At 43.8% G+C, this 21,199-nt stretch overlaps 1 protein-coding gene across 1 annotated transcript in view; it reads right to left on the bottom strand.

Moving 5' to 3' along the window:
* Nucleotides 1-15,256, bottom strand: part of KPNA3 (karyopherin subunit alpha 3) — a 95,141-nt gene extending 79,885 nt beyond the window's left edge. Inside the window, exon 1 of the mRNA XM_055426143.2 lies at nucleotides 15,100-15,256. Coding sequence (XP_055282118.1) covers nucleotides 15,100-15,168 — 69 coding nt within the window. The 5' untranslated portion in view covers nucleotides 15,169-15,256. The remainder of the gene's footprint in view (nucleotides 1-15,099) is intronic.
* Between the last annotated feature and the right edge of the window lie 5,943 nt (nucleotides 15,257-21,199).

Genomic DNA, 21,199 nt, shown 5'->3' with positions numbered 1-21,199 from the left:
GAGAACTCCCTCAGTCCTAACCAAACCAGGACAGTCACCACCTTAGAGACATGTTGCAAACAATAAAAAAAAACAACTTCAGTTAATTTAAGATATAAAAGGGAACCAAGAAGACAGAAGAGAAGTTACTGCAAAAACATAGAAAAATTCAAAGAACCAAAGGAAAAGCTAAAGAATGAGATCTATGAACAAATCAGGATGAAAGCAACTCCAAAGATCTAGGTGGCAGGAATTAATGGAAGATTTCTTCACAATACTTTCGCTAGGATGAATCACTTAGGTCCCAGTACCAGATTTACATGCCCCGGGATAGCATGTGATTGGCTAATTTTGTGTTATCCAGAAAGAGTGAAACACTTTAATTAACCAAAGGAAGCAGGAGCTTTTGATTAAAAATTCCACCAAAAGGTATTCAATTAAAGAAGAGTAGCTTCCAAAGGTGAAATCAGAATGCTGTTTCTAGAAGGGGAAATAGATGTAAGATCACCAAACCAACTGGTGCTTGAACGTGCCATGCTTTTAATTAACACTTTATGATGTAATCGCTGTTATTCATGCTATTTTTCTTTCTGTCTTGGCAAATTCCTGCTCCAAGACCTAGCTCAAGAGTGATCTTCAGTGTAACCTTACTCAATTTCCCCAGATAGAGTCATTCCCTTTCTCCATGGTCGCAGAGTCCTTTGCAAATTATGTACCTATATCACAGAACTTATACTGCACACTAAGTATATACTTAGATGTCAGTCTCTCCTACCAAACTGAACTTCCCTAGAAGTTCATGCACAGAACACTTTTAGAAACACCAATATTAAAAAAAAAAAAAAATCTGGCATGTAAAGAAATAGAATTGGGACTTTCCTGGTGGACCAGTGGTTAAAACTCAAGAGTTTCCAATGAAGGGGGCACAGGTTCAACTCCTGGTCAGGGAACTAAGATCCCATGTGCCACTCAGTACAGCCAAAAAAAAACTTTTTTAAGGAAAAAAAAAAAAAAAACTGATAAACCCAAAAGTTCGGAATGATTAATTCCAAGTAAATATAATCATGATTTATCCTACCATGTTTTAATTGTTTATGTTGGTATCCTAAGCTGTGACATTCTTTTTTCTTAATGGCAAAACTACCACAAAGGATAGCTACACTGTCCTTAACTATTTAATACTGCTTTACTTGCAAAGTAAAGGAAGAGAGACTTGGAAATGAGAATACGGCCAAACCTTTTATTGAGAAGAAAAAAAAAAGTGAATGTTGGAGCGCTGTCAGTCATGGAAAAAGAATATCACTGACCTTGAAGTGAGATGTTCTAGATACATTTTCTAACTCCTTTATTACCCAAAAAGTCAGGAGACATTTTCACTTCAAATGACATTCAAGTCTTTATCATATTTCACCCAAACAACTAAAATTCCTCTCGCCAGTGGCAACCCATTCCAGTGTTCTTGCCTGGAGATTCCCAGGGATGGGGGAGCCTAGTGGGCTGCCATCTGTGGGGTCACACAGAGTCGGAGACGACTGAAGCAACTTAGCAGCAGCAGCAAATATGGTAACTCTGACATAATAACATGAAACTACTCGTTATCATCCAAACCACCTGATCAATCTAACATCACTATTGGGATATATTACCCAGCATCACCAACTGATGAGCTTTTTAAAATCAAGAAGGCTTAAAGATAATTAAGCCTTTAAAACTAATCTCCAGTTTCCAGAAAACTCAGAGGGTAGTAAGAAATAGGAAAAACAAGTTAATCAACACCACAAAGAAAGACATACTCGGTAATTCAGTTCAGTTCAGTTCAGTTCAGTCGCTCAGTCGTGTCCGACTCTTTGCAACCCCATGAATCACAGCACGCCAGGCCTCCCTGTCCATCAACCCCTGGAGTTCACTCAAACTCATGTCCATCCAGTCGGTGATGCCATCCAGCCATCTCATTCTCCGTCGTCCCCGTCTCCTCCCACCCCCAAACCCTCCCAGCATCAGACTCTTTTCCAGTGAGTCAGGCTATACACTTCTCAAATTTGTAGAAAGACAAAATTTTATGAATTCAAGAAGCTCAGCAAACCCCAAATAGGTAAACTCAAGTAAAATCATGCCTTGATATATCATAGTCAAATTACTGAAGACCAAAGATAAAGTCTCAAAAGCAACTATGGAAAAACAACATCTTACATATAGGAGAAAAGTCATTCAAGTGACTATGGATTTCTAAACAGAATTCATAAAGCCAGAAGACAATCAGTTCAGTTCAGTCGTGCAGTCATGTCCGACTCTCTGCGACCCCATGAACCACAGCACGCCAGGCCTCCCTGTCCATCACCAACTCCCAGAGTTCACTCAAACTCATGTCCACAGAGTTGGTGATGCCATCCAGCCATCTCATTCTCTGTCGTCCCCTTCTCCTCCCACCCCCAACCTTTCCCAGCATCAGAGTCTTTTCCAGTGAGTCAACTCGTCGCATGAGGTGGCCAAAGTATTGGAGTTTCAGCTTTAGCATCAGTCCTTCCAATGAACACCCAGGATTGATCTCCTTTAGAATGGACTGGTTGGATCTCCTAGAAGTCCAAGGGACTCTCAAGAGTCTTCTCCAACACTACAGTTCAAAAGCATCCATGCTTCGGCAATCAGCTTTTTCACAGTCCAACTCTCACATCCATACATGACCATGGGAAAAACCATAGCCTTGACTAGACGGACCTTTGTTAGCAAAGTAATGTCTCTGCTTTTTAATATACTATCTAGGTTGGTCACAACTTTCCTTCCAAGGAGTAAGCGTCTTTTAATTTCATGGCTGCAGTCAGCATCCGCAGTGATTTTGGAGCCCCAAAAAAAAAGTCTGACACTGTTTCCACTGTTTTTCCATCTATTTCCCAAGGACAGCCTAATAAGCTGAACCATAGGTATTCGATGATACTTGGCAGCTTTGAACTGTAAAAATGGCAATTTCACGTGGTTTGACTAAATATAAGAAAATGGATCTGATTTCTACCTTCACCAAATTAATGCCATTTTTTTTTTAAATGGTGGTAAAAAATAGCAGGAAGGTAAAAGCAATCCAAGAATCCATCAGTGGATAAATGTTGCAAAATGTGGTATGTCCATACAGTGGAATACTAATTAGTCATAAAAAGGAAGGATATTTTGACACATGCTACAACATGGATGAACGTGAAGACATTATGCTAAGTGAAATAAGCCAGTCACAAAAGGAGAAACGTTATATGATTCTACTTATATAAAGTTCCTAAAACAGTCAAATTCATAAAGACAGAAAGAAGAGATGATGCCAGGGACTGGGGAGAGGGGAAATTTTAGTTACTGTTTAATGGAGACAGTTCCAGTTGGGGAAGAAAAAGTTCTGGAGATGGACAGTGGGAAAGGTTATACAACAATGTACAGGTACCTAATGCCACAGAAGGGTACACTAAATTGGTTAATTTTTTTTTTTTTTTAATGAGGTGGATGAAATTGGAGCCAATTATACAGAGTGAAGTAAGCCAGAAAGAAGAACATCAATACCGTATATTAACGCATATATATGGAATTTAGAAAAATGGTAACCTGAACCCTGTATAAGAGACTGCAAAAGAGACATAGGCATTTAGAACAGTCTTTGGGACTCTGTGGGAGAGGGTGAAGGTGGAATGATTGGAGAGAATGGAATTGTAGCATGTATATTATCATAAGTGACCAGTCCAGGTTCGACGCATAAATTTTCCTCTGTTCAAAAAAAAAATAAATAAATAAATTGGTTAATTTTATATTATGTCTATATATTAATAATAAATTTTATATTTATGTGTATATATATTAATGGTAAATTTTATATTATGAAGGAAAAGCAAAGTCGGAGGTGCCCGTTCTAGATTAAAGGAGACTTAAGATCCAGCGGATGTTGGCAATTTGATCTCTGGTGCCTCTGTCTTTTCTAAAACCTGCTTGAACATCTTGAAGTTCACGGGTCACATATTGCTGAAGCCTGGCTTGGAGAATTTTGAGCATGACTTTACTAGCGTGTGAGATGAGTGCAACTGTGCAGTAGTTTGAGCATTCTTTGGCATTGCTTTTCTTTGGGATTGGAATGAAGACTGACCTTTTCCAGTCCTGTGGCCACTGCTGAGTTTTGCAAATTTGCTGGCATATTGAGTGCAGCACTTTCACAGCATCATCTTTCAGGATTTGAAAGAGCTCAACTGGAACTCCATCACCTCCACTAGCTTTGTTCGTAGTGATGCCTTCTAAGGCCCACTTGACTTCACATTCCAAGATGTCTGGATCTAGGTGAGTGATCACACCATCATGATTATCTTGGTCATGAAGATCTTTTTTGTACAGTTCTTCTGTGTATTCTTGCCACCTCTTCTTAATATCTTCTGCTTCTGTTAGGTCCCTACCACTTCTGTCCTTTATCGAGCCCTTCTTTGCATGAAATGTTCCCTTGGTATCTCTAATTTTCTTGAAGAGATCTCTTGTCTTTCCTATTCTGTTGTTTTCCTCTATTTCTTTGCACTGATCACTGAGGAAGGCTATCTTATCTCTCCTTGCTATTCTTTGCAACTCTGCATTCAGATGCTTATATCTTTCCTTTTCTCCTTTGCTTTTTGCTTCTCTTCTTTTAACAGCTACTTGTAAGGCCTCCTCAGACAGCCATTTTGCTTTTTTGCATTTCTTTTCCATGGAGATGGTCTTGGTCCCTGTCTCCTGTACATGGAAAAAGCAAGAGAGTTCCAGAAAAACATCTATTTCTGCTTCATTGACTATGCCAAAGCCTTTGACTGTGTCGATCACAACAAACTGTGGAAAATTCTGAAAGAGATGGGAATCCCAGACCACCTGACCTGCCTCTTGAGAAACCGGTATGCAGGTCAGGAAGCAACAGTTAGAACTGGACATGGAACAACAGACTGGTTCCAAATAGGAAAAGGAGTACGTCAAGGCTGTATATTGTTACCCTGCTTATTTAACTTACATGCAGAGTACATCATGAGGAACACTGGGCTGGAAGAAGCACAGGCTGGAATCAAGATTGTCAGGAGAAATATCAATAACCTCAGATATGCAGATGACACCACCCTTATGGCAGAAAGTGAAGAGGAACTAAAAAGCGTCTTGATGAAAGTAAAAGAGGAGAGTGAAAAGGTTGGCTTGAAGCTCAACATTCAGAAAACTAAGATCATGGCATCTGGTCCCATCACTTCATGGGAAATAGATGGGGAAACAGTGGAAGCAGTGTCAGACTTTATTTTGGGGGGCTGCAAAATCACTGTGGATGCTGACTGCAGCCAGGAAATTAAAAGACACTTACTCCTTGGAAGGAAAGTTATGACCAAACTAGATAGCATATTAAAAAGCAGAGACATTACTTTGCCAACAAAGTTCCGTCTAGTCAAGGCTATGGTTTTTCCAGTGGTCATGTATGGATACGAGAGTTGGACTGTGAAGAAAGCTGAGCGCCGAAGAATTGATGCTTTTGAACTGTGGTGCTGGAGAAGACTCTTGAGAGTCCCTTGGACTGCAAGGAGTTCCAACCAGTCCATTCTAAAGGAGATCAGTCCTGGGTGTTCATTGGAAGGACTGATGCTAAAGCTGAAGCTCCATTACTTTGGCCACCTCATGCTAAGAGCTGACTCACTGGAAAAGACTATGATGCTAGGAGGGACTGGGGGCGGGAGGAGAAGGGGACGACAGAGAATGAGATGGCTGGATGGCATCACCGACTCGATGGACATGAGTTTGAGTGAACTCCGGGAGTTGGTGATGGACAGGGAGGCCTGGCGTGCTGTTTTTCATGGGGTCACAAAGAGTCGGACACGACTGAGCGACTAAACTGAAGAGACATAACCAAATGTCATCAGATCTTGTGTAATCATGGTTCTAACAACCAAATTTTTTTTTAATTAAAGGACAACTGAGGAAATTTAAATGCAGATTACATTAGCCATTATCAGGAAATGACTAACTGTGTCAGGGTGAGGTGGTATTTATTTAAGAATGCATTATCTTTTAGAGAAGTAGCCAAAGTCTTTGGGAATAAATTATCATGTTTGATGTATAAGCAAATTCTACTGTGCACGTGTCTTAATCTCTCAATATTTCTTCAGATCAGATTAGTCACTCAGTCGTGTCTGACTCTTTGTGACCCCATGGACTGCAGCAGTCCAGGCATCCCTGTCCATCACCAACTCCCGGAGCCTACTCAAACTCATTTCCATCGCGTCAGTAATGCCATCCAACCATCTCATCCTCTGTTGTCCCCTTTTCCTCCCTCCTTCAATCTTTCCCAGCATCAGGGTCTTTTCCAGTGAGTCAGTTCACATCAGGTGGCCACAGTATTGGAGTTAACCTATCAAATTAAAAGTTTGGGCTTTTGTGGGGAAGCAATTTTTAAAAATGCACTAAAAGACTGAACACTTCAGTTAAAAAAAAAAGAGAAAAGATACTTTAGGAAAATTACAATGAATGTCCTCATTCAGGAAACATTTTAATGTTTATTTTGTTCCAACCACTGCAATGGAGGTACACAGAGGTGAAATAAATAAAACATAATAAAAACATTTCAAAGTAAAAACAAAAAAATAATTATCCAACCACAGTGAGGCAAGAAAGGTTGCTAACAACCTGGGAGGATGAAGGGAGACTCAGAAAGATCTCTCAGAAGAGATGAGTATTTAGGAGGGGTAGGAATTAGCCGGAGAAAGCAATGGCAAGCCACTCCAGTACTATTGCCTAGAAAATCCCATGGATGGAGGAGCCTGGTTGGCTGTAGTCCGTGGGGTCGCTAAGGGTCGGACACGACTGAGCCGACTTCACTTTCACTTTTCACTTTCACACATTGGAGAAGGAAATGGCAACCCACTCCAGTGTTCTTGCCTGGAGAATCCCAGGGACGGGGGAGCCTGGTGGGCTTCTGTCTATGGGGTCGCACAGAGTCGGACACGACTGAAGTGACTTAGCAGCAGCAGCAGTAGCAGGAATTAGCCAGGCAACAGGAGGCAGCGAAGGATATTCCAGTCAGCAGGACAGCCCTGAGACTAGAAATAGCATGGCAAGCAGGGGAGGGCAGGATACCAGATTATGTATAAGAGCATAAGAAGTTCAGTGTCGCCAGAGCTTAAAGGCAGGGGGCTGGGGGGTAAGGAATGGACACAGAACCTGGAGAAATCATCAGATGTCAGGCTCACTGAAAAGCCTCACGAACTGAAGGAAGAACCCCACTTTGCAGGCAACTTTTAAACTGCTAGATGCTAAGTAACAAGGCTGAAAGTAGGCTGGAGGCAAGGCAATAGAGAGGCAGGGGCCAAATCTCTGAGACAGCAGAGGTTCAAGCTACATGACTGGCATCTGACTGAACGTGGAAGATGAGGAAGGAGTCCAGGAAAGCTCTCAAATTTCAAGTTCAGGTCACGGTGAGAGTGATGATGCCATAAACAGAAAAAAGAACAAAACAAAGGCTTTAAACACTTTGAGCTTAAGAAGCTGATGTGATGCTCGCATGATTAATTTCTAGTAGATGATTAAAACAGATTTAAGTTCCCCAGAATGAAATGATGGTTAAAACTAAGGCAACTTCTGATGTGGGCAGGAAAAAGTCCACAGAGAAGCAAGTTATGAACAGAACCTCAAGACATGCATATACTCAACAGGTAGAAAGAAGAGTTGGCAAAGATGATCTGAAAAGAATAATCAATAAGGCAGAAGGTCCAGGAGAGATTATATGTCCAGAGAGTGAATTCAAGAAAAGATAATTATAGTGTATCTACTACAGGACATATAGAGTTCTGAAAAACTTCATGTTCTGCAAAATTAGGAAGAAAGAGGGAAATACATCAAGACAATTAGAACAATAAGCACCTTTAGGACAGAACACACATTTCATGGGAGCCAACAGGCATACTCCTGGGCTGGCTCTGTTCAACTCTTTCTGTACTTTAACTACTTGTGTTCAACTCCTGTTACTTGGGAGGGCTAAGCTGTTCATGTGCTGGTAAAAATCAAGTATTAGTCTACATGAATTTTGCATGATTTAACATCATTTCTCTATAACATTCAAATATGAACTAGTTTATGTTACAGAAATACATTATAGTAGAACAGACTGTCGATGAAGGGTCAGACAACAGTATTAATGCCATAAAATCAATAATAAAAGAAATTTTATTAAAATAGTAGACTGTACTTTTCACTCCCAACTATGTTATCTAATCTCTCTTAAAGAGTGCTTATTAAATAAATTGTCCATGCTAGTCAATAAGTGACCAGTCATAACCCAAAGTCCCTAGCCTCAGTGGGCTTCTTGACAGACACCACTTTAACAGCTGTTATACATACAAGATTTGTTGTATGTCACAGCAATCTATACCAAAGAGGTAAAGGAAAACTCAGAGAAAAGCATTAGAGGGAAGTAAAAAAAAATAGGGAATAATAGTACTAAGTATGTTACTGGTCAAGAAAGGCCCTGCGGAGAATTACTGAAGGGTTTTTTTTGAACTACAATGATATCTGGAGGAACTGCAATCTCGGTGTCTCACAGATGCATGGAGGAGTCTGAGTGAAGAAAGAGCTTGTCAGAATGAGCCCCACTAAACAGACAGCAAAAGCAAGTACACAGGAATGTATACAAATGCACAAAATGTATGGGAAATATAAGAAGCGGTAGGTAAAGTAGGACAGAATTTTTTGTAAAATTCAGTGTAGCATACTAAGGACTTTTAATTTTATCCTGAATGCAACGGGATGAATTGCCAGAAAAGTACTACAGAAAGATTTCAGAAAGATCAATCCATAAGCTACCCTGGGGAGGAAAGACCCAGGGAAACCTGGGGCGCCGTCACAGCTGCGTAGGTGACTGTGACAGGGGCCGACGCTAGGGCAGAGCGTTAAGACTGATAACAAAGACAGAAATACGAGGGCTCGTCAGATGACTAACAGCAAAGTGAAGGCAAGGAAGAAGGGAATCAAAGTCCAGGATAAGGTTTTTAAACTTGAACAGTTAGGTATATCTCTTGCCAATAGAGGTTTCAGAGAAAGAAACAAGTTTAGTAGTGCTAGCTAAATTTAAGGATAAGAAAATATTTATTTAGCCCTAGTATTAAAAACTGAAGCCAAGGAAGGAAGTTCAAGAAGGAAAGGATATATGTATATTTATAGGGCTTCCCTGGTGGCTCAGAGGTTAAAGCGTCTGCCTCCAATGTGGGAGACCCGGGTTCAATCCCTGGGTTGGGAAGATCCCCTGGAGAAGGAAATGGTAACCCACTCCAGTATTCTTGCCTGGAGAATCCCATGGACGGAGAAGCCTGGTAGGCTACAGTCCACGGGGTCAAAGAGTCGGACACGACTGAGCGACTGAACCGAACGGATAGCTGATGAACACTATTGTGTGACGGAAACCAACACAACATTGTAAACCAATTATCCACCGATTAAAAATAAACAAACTATCCAACTCTTAGAGGAAACATACGCAGTACACTCCGAGATATAAATCACAGCAAGATTCTGTATAACCCACCTCCTAGGATAATGGAAATAAAAACAAAAATAAACAAATAGGGCCTAATTAAACTTAAAAGCTTTTGCACAGCAAAGGAACTAAACAAGGTGAAAAGACAACCGTCAGAATGGGAGAAAATAACAGCAAATGAAACAACTAACAAAGGATTAATTTCTAAAAGGTATAAGCAACTTATGCAGCTCAATACCAGAAAAACAAACAACCCAATTAAAAAGTGGGTAGAAGACCTAAACAGACATTCCTCCAAAGAAGACATAAAGATGGCTCACAAACACAAGAAAAGATGCTCAACATCACTCATTATCAGAGAAATGCAAATCAAAACTATAATGTGGTATCACCTCACACCAGTCAGAATGGCCATCATCAAAAAATCTACAAACAATAAATGCTGGCAAGGGTGTGGAGAAAAGGGAACCCTCTTGCACTGTTGGTGGGAATGTAAATTTATACAGCCACTATGGAGAACAGTACGGGGATTCCTAAAAAAAAAAAAAAGAAAACTAGGAATAAAACTACCATAAGACCGAACAATCCCACTACTGGTATATTTCCTGAGGAAACCATAACTAGAAAAGACACATGCACCCCAAAGTTCACTGCAGTACTATTTACAATAGCTAGGACATGGAAGCAGCCTAGATTGATGTCCATCAACAGATGAACGGATAAAGAAGTTGTGGTACATACATACAATGGACTATTACTCAGCCATAAAAAGTAACACATCTGAGTCAATTCTATTGGGGTGGCTGAACCTACAGCCTACTATACAGAGTGAAATCAGAAAGAGAAAAACAAGTATCATGCATACACATATGTGGAATCTAGGAAGATGGTGGTGATGAACCTATCTGCAGGGCAGCAGTGGAGACACAGACACAGAGAACAGACTGATGGACCCCGTGTGGGAAGGAGAGGGTAGGACAAACAAAAGCAGCACTGAAATATATACATTACAATACCTAAGAGAGCTAGCAGGTAGGAATTTGCTGTATGATGCAGGGAGCTCAAACCTGGTGCTCTGTGACGACTTAGAAGGATGGCATGAGGTGAGAGGGAGGTTCAAAAGGGAAGGGACACATGTATGCCTATGGCTGATTCATGGTGATGTATGGCAGAAACCAATACAACATTTTAGAGCGATTATCCCCCAATTAAAAAATAATTTTAAAATAAAGAAACAAAAGAAACAGAAACCTAAAGTTTAAGTAGTAAGGCCAAGAATATGGGTTACTATTTTTCAGTGAAACCAACAAACTAACTTCTTACTATAGGCAAACTTTGCAAGAGTTTAAAAAATTAAAAGGTAAATAAATCAAAATGATAAACTGAATGTCAAAAACATTTATTAGCAAGGTTTTAAAATAATGAAATGGGCTTCCCTGATAGATCAGCTGGTAAAGAATCTGCCTGCAATGCAGGAGAACCCGGTTTGATTCCCGGGTCAGGAAGATCCACTGAAGAAGGGATAGGCTACCCACTCCAGTATTCTCCGGCTTCCCTTGTGTCTCTGGTGAAGACGGAGCTGGTAAAGACTCCGTCTGCAATGTGGGAGGCCTGGGTTTGATCCCTGGGTTGGGAAGAATAGGAATTTCTCTGATATAGTCAAGGTTTCCTAATTATTTTCCCCATTTATTAACCTTCAGATGTATGATGTGCATCATACAAGTCAAGTCTTAGGTTCTACTCAGTGAAGAGACAGTAAAGCACAGTAAGCAAGAGTTTTGGCTTTAGTGTCACGCGGCTTCATTGTAAGTTTAGGTTCTGCCACCTAAAGGGGCTTCCCAGGTGGCGAAGTGGTCCCTGGATTGGGAAGATCCCCTGGAGAAGAAAATGGCAAGCCACTCCAGTATTTTTACCTGGAAAACCCCATGGACAGAGTAGCCTGGTGGGCTACAGTCCATGGGGTCACAAAGAGTTGCATACACACTGTCACTTAAACCATCCGAGGCCTTGGGGCTAGCTACTTAAGAACTGTTAAGCCTCAAGCTTCCTTGGATAATAATACATACACACTTCATAAGACTAAATAACGCACATAAAGAATTGATACTTGGTACAGGTACACTGTAAGCATTCAATAAACGTTAAGAATTTTTAAATAATCATTCATTTCTGTCACAGATTAAATATCACATCCTTGAAGTGAACATTTGACCCAGGTGGCAATTATCTGCGTTTGATTTATAAGTATTCACTAAATGGAATTATGTATTCCCTAGTCTTAGATACAAAATCCATTCCCCCTACCCAAGCCTTAAACTGCTGACCATGATAATTATTCCCTCCCCTACTTCCATCTATAAAGCTCAGGATAACCTTTATCTCCTTTCTCTCCAGTGAGCTTTACAAAGAAGAGAAAGGAAGGGGAGGAGGTTCAAATCCTCATTCCATGTTAGGACCATACCAATCTTAATTTTTTGGCAAACGCCTCCTTACATACGGGTAACAGCACCTTTCCTCCAAAATTTATTCTAGTCATCTCTGCCCAGTCACCTTTTCCCATCACTGTTATCATGTTACACCTCCTAACCCTACTCTGAAACAAATTCCTTCAGATCTCCTTATTAAGAAGTTCCTTATCAACAACTTTTTGCCATAAAAATATTCTCAAATCACCACAGGCAACCTTAAAGTCCCATCTCTTCCCTCCTTCATCTGACTTCTCCTCTTTTCCACCCAGATCTTTATTCACTAATTTCTTGTGTGCCCGGTGCAAGTTTAGTACATCCGTTCTATAAAATTCACCAACATTTTCTCTATGAAGCCATTCCCAACATAAATGACTATGAAACTGCATTCTTCAACCCTCTCCCCAGTCACAATTCCCTGGTATAACTCCACCTAGTGTCTTTATTCTTGCACCTAGCATCTCAACTTGTGTATCGGCTGGCTATATAATCTATAATGTTTTATCTTTTCTCTGTTCTGTAGGAGAAAAGATAGGAATGATTGATAGCTCATCAAAGTATATTTCACTGTTTTTTAAACAGACTGATAATCACTACTATTTAGTCACAGAGCTAAGTTGCAACCTAAGTTTCTAGTGTAATAGTTTCTAAAAAGGATAAGACTAAATAAGGTCTAGTGTCAGTTATACCAAATTCCACAATAAAGGCACTTGAGCAGATGTGACCCCAGTTCACCCTTTAGTCACATTTCTAGCATCCCTCTCTCTTAGCAGTCCAACTACAGTGGTAATTGAAGAGCCCTACATTCTCGGGACTCTTCCGTCACTGCTCCCTCACGTCTGAAATGCCCCTTCCTCGCCCTCGCCCTCTCCCAGGTGAACTTTCTTTCATCCTTCAGGATCTACTCTCCCATTCATCCACTAGGAATCAACCAGAACATCTCCCTTGACTGCTCAGCTCCAAGTCAGGATCTCCTCATGCATTCTCAGCATACACGTATTGATGTTACTGCACTATAGTGATCAGTTTACTTTCCTACACTCCTACTGAACTGTAAAAGTAAACTCCTCGAGGTAAAGACTGAGCAACCTTATATACCCAACAGAAAATGAATGAATGCTCATACCCACTCCATGACCTTGTGCAGCCTGTACAGGCAGTCTTGAGCTTCGTCATCCAAAGTACTTTCCTCCTGTAAAGTGGGGATAATGCTACATCTTGCTCACAAAGTTGTCCTAAGAACCAAAAGCGGTTATCAATGAAGCTCTTAGTAAAGTGCCTGCCATGTGGAACTACCATTCCAATGGCTGCTACTTCATGCCTTAGCTTCCTTCCTGTATCCTGGGAATCGTAATGCTGTGATCAATACTTTCAGGCTGGAAGCCTTAGCAACCAAGCATCTTTTTCATGCATCTAGAAGTTGTTACTGGTTACAGCCTGATCATCAGCAAGCATTTACTGCGAGTATTATGTGCAGGAGACCTTTCCAGGTTATCACTGAGTTCCCAGAATACAAGAAAGGCAAAAAAAAAGACAAAAACCTGTACCAACACCCCAAAGCGGAAAGATTGTTAATTACTTCGATACAAACAATACCGGAATGTTTCAAACTACATTAAGCTTTGCTTTATAACTGGCGTAAGCTTCAAGAACAAATACTGATGGGAAAAGTTCAAAATTAACTCCTATCATCAAGTGGACCAAAAATCAGAGGCAGTCCCCAAATTTCTTGTTGCTATTCCTAAGTGTCATTTTTGCCTGAAAGTATTTCTCATAAAAGAAGCTTAAGCATGACCAGTGCAGACATAAATGACCTTTATTTGTCTCAGTCAAATGGAAATTCTACGGTATTTCTTAATTAGTATTTAATTTGGCAGCTCCGAAAAACAGCCTGAGTTTTCTGTTTTTCTACAAAACAGAACGTTGAATGGCATAGCCCCACCACCACCACTTTCTCTTTTTAAGACAGGATAAAATGCACACTTTCTCAAGTCACACTGGCCTCTGAGCAAGAATGACAAAACTGCAAACTGTGTCACCTGGTATTAGAAAAGGAGGTTGTGGACCTGAAACACCTTCCCCCTAGCAAATCCAGAGGTCAGAGTCCCAGTGAAGTTTGTGCACCACACTACACTGCGTTCAGTAGCTGCAGAGAGACCTCTAGCGCTGCCTGCAGAAGCAGAGTTTGCAAACAGTACCTGCTAATGTCACCTTAATGAGACAATGGCAACATGCTGAGTAGCAACGAACTGAGTGACCGCGATGAATGTTTACAGTTTTGTAACCACTTGGACATTCTACCAGCTTACAGCAAGAGGCCCTCCGAGCCTATGATTCCAATTTATTTCAGTACAACGTGTCAAAGGAATGATCCTTGTATGCACACCCCCTCCGCTACAAGAAAAGGCTAAGAAAACAGGTCCTGGGAGCGGAGGTCGGAACAACGTCTCTTCCAAAGCCCTCCACACAATAGACGGGAAACTATTGTCCACCTCCGGCTTGCTCCAAATGCCAGCGGGTAACGAGGGTACGAGCTGGGAGAAGCTCAGCATGACGGCTCCGGGGAACCGCACCGGGTTATAAGAAAAGGGTCCTGGCGCATCCTACCCTCCCCCACCCGCCACCCTCCAACAAGTCGGTTACCCAGCTGGTCCCCACCCCCCTCTGCGGGCCGCCACCGCCCGCCCGGGCCCGGCTCGCCGAAGGTAGGCGCGGGGACCCGCGGAGCCGAGGCTCCATGTGCGGCAGCGCGGGAGGCGCTGAGGGGGCCGTGCCGGGCGGGAGGCTGCACCGCGAGCCGGGCGAGAGCCGCGCCGCCCCCTCAGCGCGGCGGCCCAAAGACCGCGGCCGCAGCATCCCCGGCGCGCGAGGCCCCGGCGCGCGGACCCCGCCTCAGCTCCACACCTCCTCCTCGCCGACAGCAGGCCGCGCCCGCGTGACGGGGCCGAAAACCCCGGCATTTCCCGGTCTCCGCACCGGGCAGCCGCCCGGTGGCGGCTGCACCCCGGCCCGCGTCCCGCCGCTCGACCCCCCGGCCGCGGAGACGGGAGGCGGCGGCCAACTCCGACCCGCCGCGGGCCGGCGAGAACCAGCCCGGTCGCGCCGGCCCCCTGCCCCTCCCCGCCGCCGCAGGGCCGGCGCGGCCGGGCGGGCCCCCCGCCGCGGAAGCACACTCACCTCCACATCGCGGCCCTTATTCTTGAAGCTCTTGATGCGGTGGTTCTCCAAGCCGGGGTTCTCGGCCATGGCTGCGCGCGGCTCCGGCGGCGGCTACTCCTGCGGCTGCGGCGGCGGCGGCGGCGACTCTCGGCGAGGGAGGGGGAGGTGGGGGAGGGCGGGAGAGGGGAAGGGCGGGGGAGGGGGAGAGGCGAGCACGTTCCGTGACGCCTCCGAGCGCGAGGTGGCAGCAGCGCCGGGGGAAGCTCGGGCCGACGGACGCGCGGGGCGGGGCGGGGCGGGCACCGCGCTGAAGAGAGCCGCGGGCGCCGGAGGGGGCTTGAGTCACGTGACCGCCTCCGGCCTGGATGCTCAGCCGGCTGGACGTGCCTGACGGTTCTCGGAGTGACCCGCCCCCTACTCTCTTACCCTCCAGAGACCCTTCCTACAACCCTTCGGAGCTGCCAGTCCTGTGCCAGGAATGGAGCCAGACTTGGCGGCTTTTTACTGCCCGTCCAGACGCGGGGCTGCGGTCGGAAACTACAGTTCCCAGCATGCCACCCTTCGCCGGGGGTAATTTTCTCGGCCTGCAAGGCACCCAGAGAATGCCGGGAACCGTAAGCGCGCGGCTTTCTGCGCGGGGCTCTCGGAGAGCTGGGCGCGGGGCTCCGCCCCCAAGCCCGCCTCTGGGCGGGAGTGTGGGAGGAGCTTCCCCGGAGACCGCTCTTTGCGCCTATTGGGAGGGAGAGGGCGGGGCTTCCAAGGAGGCTTCCAAGAAAATTAGAAACGGATCCACGGTTCCTGCTTTGCTCCTTTGCTTGTTTGACCAGGGTCACCTAAGACAGCACCCACCTTCACTTGCTGTTCCCTTGTTCTGCTTTGGTTTTATAACTAGCATTTATCTCCACATTACACATACATATATATGTTATATGTGTGTTTATGTGTGTGTGTGTTACCTGGTTTGCCGCATCGGAATTAGCGCAATAAAAGTAGCGACAGTGGTGGGTCTACTGCTGAAGCCCTCTGTTAATACAGTGCCTGGCACGTCATCAATAACCAATAAATACTTGAACTGATTAGCGCTCTAGCGTCTGTTTTTTCACTATCGTCCCAGGCCCTTCTGCAACCTCCACTCTGGCAGTTCCTGTATTTATGTATCCCAATACCTCTGTTTCACCACCATACATAATACAGTTCAGGAAGTAGTCAAGCCCTGACCCGCAGACTCTCTAGTCTAGCATCTCCCTTTAGGGTCATCGTAGGAATTGATTAAGGGAAATTTGAATCCATAACACTAATAGTTGCTTTCTGGAGCAGGTGCGCTTCTTTGAATGTATGTGAAATACTTTACTTTCAGAATCTCTGGCAGATACAAGCGACGTTTGACACTGAGGTCATTCAAAGGTTGGGAGAAATATAACCATGCAAAGATTGAAGAAGATACTCTTTCAAAATAAGGGAGACACTCACTGGAAAAGACTCTGATGCTGGGAGGGATTGGGGGCAGGAGGAGAAGGGGATGACAGAGAATGAGATGGCTGGATAGCATCACCGACTCGATGGACATGAGTTTGGGTGAACTCCAGGAGTTGAACAGGGAGGCCTGGCGTGCTGTGATTCATGGGTTCACAGAGAGTCGGACATGACTGAGCGACTGAACTGAGAGAACCTCAGGTTCAGAGGTCATGAATTCAGAGGCCTTTGTAGGCCTGGCTATGTCTGGGCCATTTTTGTAGGTGGTGGATATTGGCCTGTTGATAAACACAGGCTTATTTAAAGGCTTCAGACCATTGTTGCCATATTGGACTGTGGATCAGGGTTGCCAAAGGTCCAATTTTTCAAGGTAAACCAAAAAGCTGGGTTCTTTTTTACTTCGTTTTAAAATGTCGATTCATGTTTTTTTAATGCACTTTAGGGAATAAGTCACTCAAAAACTCCAGTCCCTCACATTGTGGGCCAAATGGTCCAAACACGCATTTGATGGGGAGAAAAAAAAACATCAAAAGCTTAGAATGAATAAACAGATTACTTCAACTCTAGTTCTTAAGGCAATAGATGTTGCATATTTGCCACTCCTCTGATTGACTGAAGGGAAACTTGCCCACTGTTGTTCAAGTTCTATTACAATTTAGCAAAAACTTCTCTTTTCCAATTACTTTACCCATTTCTACCTCTTCTCTTCACCCTACTTGCTATCACCAACCATGTAAGTCATCATTTTAGAGTTTTAGGCATATTTAGTGAGCACTTACCATGTGTTAGTCATTGCACTAACACTGGGATATATTTGTAAATAAGACAGCCTGGTATTCTGCCTTCACATAACTTCAGATCTATCAGAGTAGACAGACAATAAAAAGTTATCCCCCAAATGTGTGACGGGTGTCAAGGCTCACAGCAAGAAGACCCTTATAACCTGCTGATTCCTAATACATAAGGACAAGATCCCAAAAAGAAGTCTACATATCACATGTCTAAAATTTTAAAGTTAAAAATCCAGCTTCCAAGCTTAAAATATACTCTAAACTTTGACAAATGTTCTTCCATTACAACCTGGAAGTCTGAGTCTGAATTTAAATTTCCTGCCTTTTTGGACTTCTGCTTCAGAATGTGGCTGTGTAAAGAAGCATGGTAGCCAGACCCTCGCCCACTTTTTGTTTCCCTTCTCTTCCCTGTCCTGGCTCCACCCCACGCTGGAACAGACCTTGAGAACAAGTATACATAGCCCTATTCACAGTGTTCAAGTTCTGCCACTCTCCTACAAAGCTTTATTCACATCTCTCTGCTACTGCTAAGTCACTTCAGTCGTGTCCGACTCTGTGTGACCCCATAGACGGAAGCCCACCAGGCTCCCCCATCCCTGGGATTCTCCAGGCAAGAACACTGGAGTGGGTTGCCATTTCCTTCTCCAATGTGTGAAAGTGAAAAGTGAAAGTGAAGTCACTCAGTCAGGTCTGACTTGTAGTGACCCCATGGACTGCAGCCTACCAGGCTCCTCTGTCCATGGGATTTTCTAGGCAAGAGTACTGGAGTGGCTTGCCATTGCCTTCTCCATCACGTCTCTCTACCTGACTCAAAAGATGCCACTTGGCCATTGCTCAGGCCTAAATGTGCAAAGCTGCAGCATCACATGCCCCCAGGAGAACAGATCCAGGAAAGAAGCCTAGGAAGATCCTGAAAGCAGGATTGGCCATTTAAACAGAGAATCACCAGTCCCTGGTATTCAGAGCTGGGTTGAGGGGCACAGGTTCCAATGAGCATGACCACTTGGCCCCAGGAACTTTCAACGGGGAGTAGTGCAGCAGAAGAGAGCCAGGGTCAGGACCTCTAAAAGGCAGGGTCCAGAGCAAGGTCCCTTCTTGCCCAGATCTTAGTCAATTGTACGCTTTGCCATTATTCCTAGTGATTTCAATACCTACATATCAATACCTTAGCCCCAGAATCTCTCTGCATTCTTACTTGGACCAGGTTTCTTCCACTTGAAGCACACACCAGGCCTTGAAGTCCTTCAGCTCAGTTCAGTTCAGTTGCTCAGTCATGTCCAACTCTTTGAGACCCCGTGGACTGCAGCACACCAGGCTTCCCTGTCCATCACCAACTCCCGGAGCTTGCTCAAACTCCTGTCCATCGAGTTGGTGATGCCATCCAACCATCTCATCCTCTGTCCTTCTCCTCCCACCTTCAATCTTTCCCAGCATCAGGGTCTTTTCAAATGAGTCAGTTCTTCACGTCAGGTGGCCAAAGTATTGGAGTTTCAGCTTCAGCATCAGTCCTTCCAATGAATATTCAGGACTGATTTCCTTTAGGATGGACTGGTTGGATCTCCTTGCAGTCCAAGGGACTCTCAAGAGTCTTCTCCAACACCACAGTTCAAAAGCACCAATTCTTCAGCACTCAGCTTTCTTTATGGTCCAACTCTCACATCCATACGTGACCACTGGAAAAACCATAGGTTTGACTAGATGGACCTTTGTTGGCAATGTCTCTCCTTTTTAATATGCTGTCTAGGTTGGTCACAGCTTTTCTTCCAAGGGGCAAGCATTTTTAAATTTCATGGCTGCAGTCACCAACTGCGGTGATTTTGGAGTCCAAGAAAATAAAGTCTATCACTGTTTCCATTGTTTCCCCGTTTGCCGTGAAGTGATGGGACTGGATGCATTGATCTTAGTTTTTTTAATGTTGAGTTTTAAGCCAGCTTTTTCACTCTCCTCTTTCACTTTCATCAAGATGTCCTTTCACTGAAGTCCTTACTCTCTCGGAAATGACTGTCACCAGTGACTCAAATTTGGGGCGTCTCTCTGTCAGCCACCATCTCCTCTTTTCCCTCATTCTACTCTCCCTCTTTGTTCTGAAATTTCTGACAACATTTTTTTTTGGACAATTCTTCTTTTAATTGTATTTCTGTTCCAAACATACTTTGAGTGTCCAGCACCTCCCATACACTGTCTTCATCACGCACTTGCATTAATGGACAGGGGTGTAGGGAGCAGAGCAGAGACAGTAGGGAAAGCCTCTCCGCCTGGAGAGTCGGTCAAACTTTCTTTCTTCCTCTGACCCACTGCCCACCTTCCCAGTGGACAGTCAGTGACGATATGCAAATGGCAACACAACCACAGCAGAACCAAAAAGGACTTACCGAGTAAGTCACACGGGACTTACCTAGTGGTGCAGTGGCAAAGACTGTACTCCCAGTGCAGGGGACAGGGGCCTGGAGTTCCAAGCCTGGAAGGGGAACCAGATCCCACTGTCACAACGAAGACCAGGTGCACCCAAATTAATTAATTTAAAAAACTTTATTGCCTGGCAAAGCAATAAAGATATCCTTTTCTACTTCACCCAAAACTCTGCCTCCGGGATTCGACTCGGCACCAGTGTACAAAGAAGCCAAGCTTTTCGTAACAATCATAAATCGAGAGGTCAGATAGAAAAGGGGCTTTCATGTAGACTTTTACTAAGTAGGCATCTATGTTTTGTTTGTGTATCACTCTTTGAAGGAGACCTAGTCTGTTTGTTAATATTGACCAGCAAAGGCTCCAATTTATAAATATGCAGCTCTAAAACCATTCATGGAAAACAGGATAATTGGAGGCAGGAGAAGCCTGAAAGTAAAAATCAAAAAAGCTTGGTTAAATTGTTTGACTGTAAATATACTCCTCTGTCCTTACCATGATATTTGGGTTATTCATGATTCCCTAAATGAAAACACCTAGAGGACTGAATCTTGCAGTAAGAATACAGTTCTAGGCACAATTTCTTCCCTGTTTTCAAGTTGGTGTTGGAAAAGACTCTTGAGAGTCCCTTGGACAGCAAGGAGATCCAACCAGTCCATCATAATGGCAATCAGTCCTGAATATTCATTGGAAGGACTGATTCTGAAGCTGAAACTCTGATACTTTGGCCACCTGATGGGAAGAACTGACTCATTTGAAAAGACGCTGATGCTGGGAAAGATTGAAGGCAGGAGGAGAAGGGGATGACAGAGGATGAGATGGTTGGATGGCATCACCGATTCAATGGACATGAGTCTCAGTAAACTCTGGGAGTTGGTGATGGACAGGGAGACCTGGCATGCTGCAGTCCATGGGGTCGCAAAGAGTCGGACACCACTGAGCAACTGAACTGAACTGAACTGATATCCCTTATAATCAACACTGCCAATATATTGATAACCATTGGTTCAGCAGTAAAGAATCTGCCTGCCAATACAGGAGATGCAGGTTCCATTCCTAGGTCAGGAAGATCCTTGGAGAAGGCAACAGCAACCCACTCCAGTAGTCTTGCCTAGGAAATCCCATAGACAGAGGAGACTGGTGGGCTACAGTCCAAGAGGTTGCAAAGAGTCACAGACAACTTAGCAACTAAACAACAACAATAAAGTAAAATATACTATCAAAGCTTTCCAAAAGAAATTTTCCCTACTTACATTTTGTGAGTCTTTTAACTTTGAGGTCTACTTTCCTTTAAAATCTGCAATTTAAATGACTTTGATTTGCATAAAAGGTTATTTTTTTTCTCCAACTACTTGCTCACACTTGCTGTCTTCAAGATCCAGATCTACTATGCATGAGACCACAGCAGCCCGTTTTTACAGACCAAACAATGTGATGTCCTACAGCTG

Source organism: Moschus berezovskii, chromosome 13 (assembly GCF_049115385.1).
Source record: "Moschus berezovskii isolate FMDL1 chromosome 13, NW_MosBer_1.0, whole genome shotgun sequence".
NCBI lineage: Eukaryota > Metazoa > Chordata > Mammalia > Artiodactyla > Moschidae > Moschus > Moschus berezovskii.
This window is presented reverse-complemented; position numbering and strand designations above follow the sequence as displayed.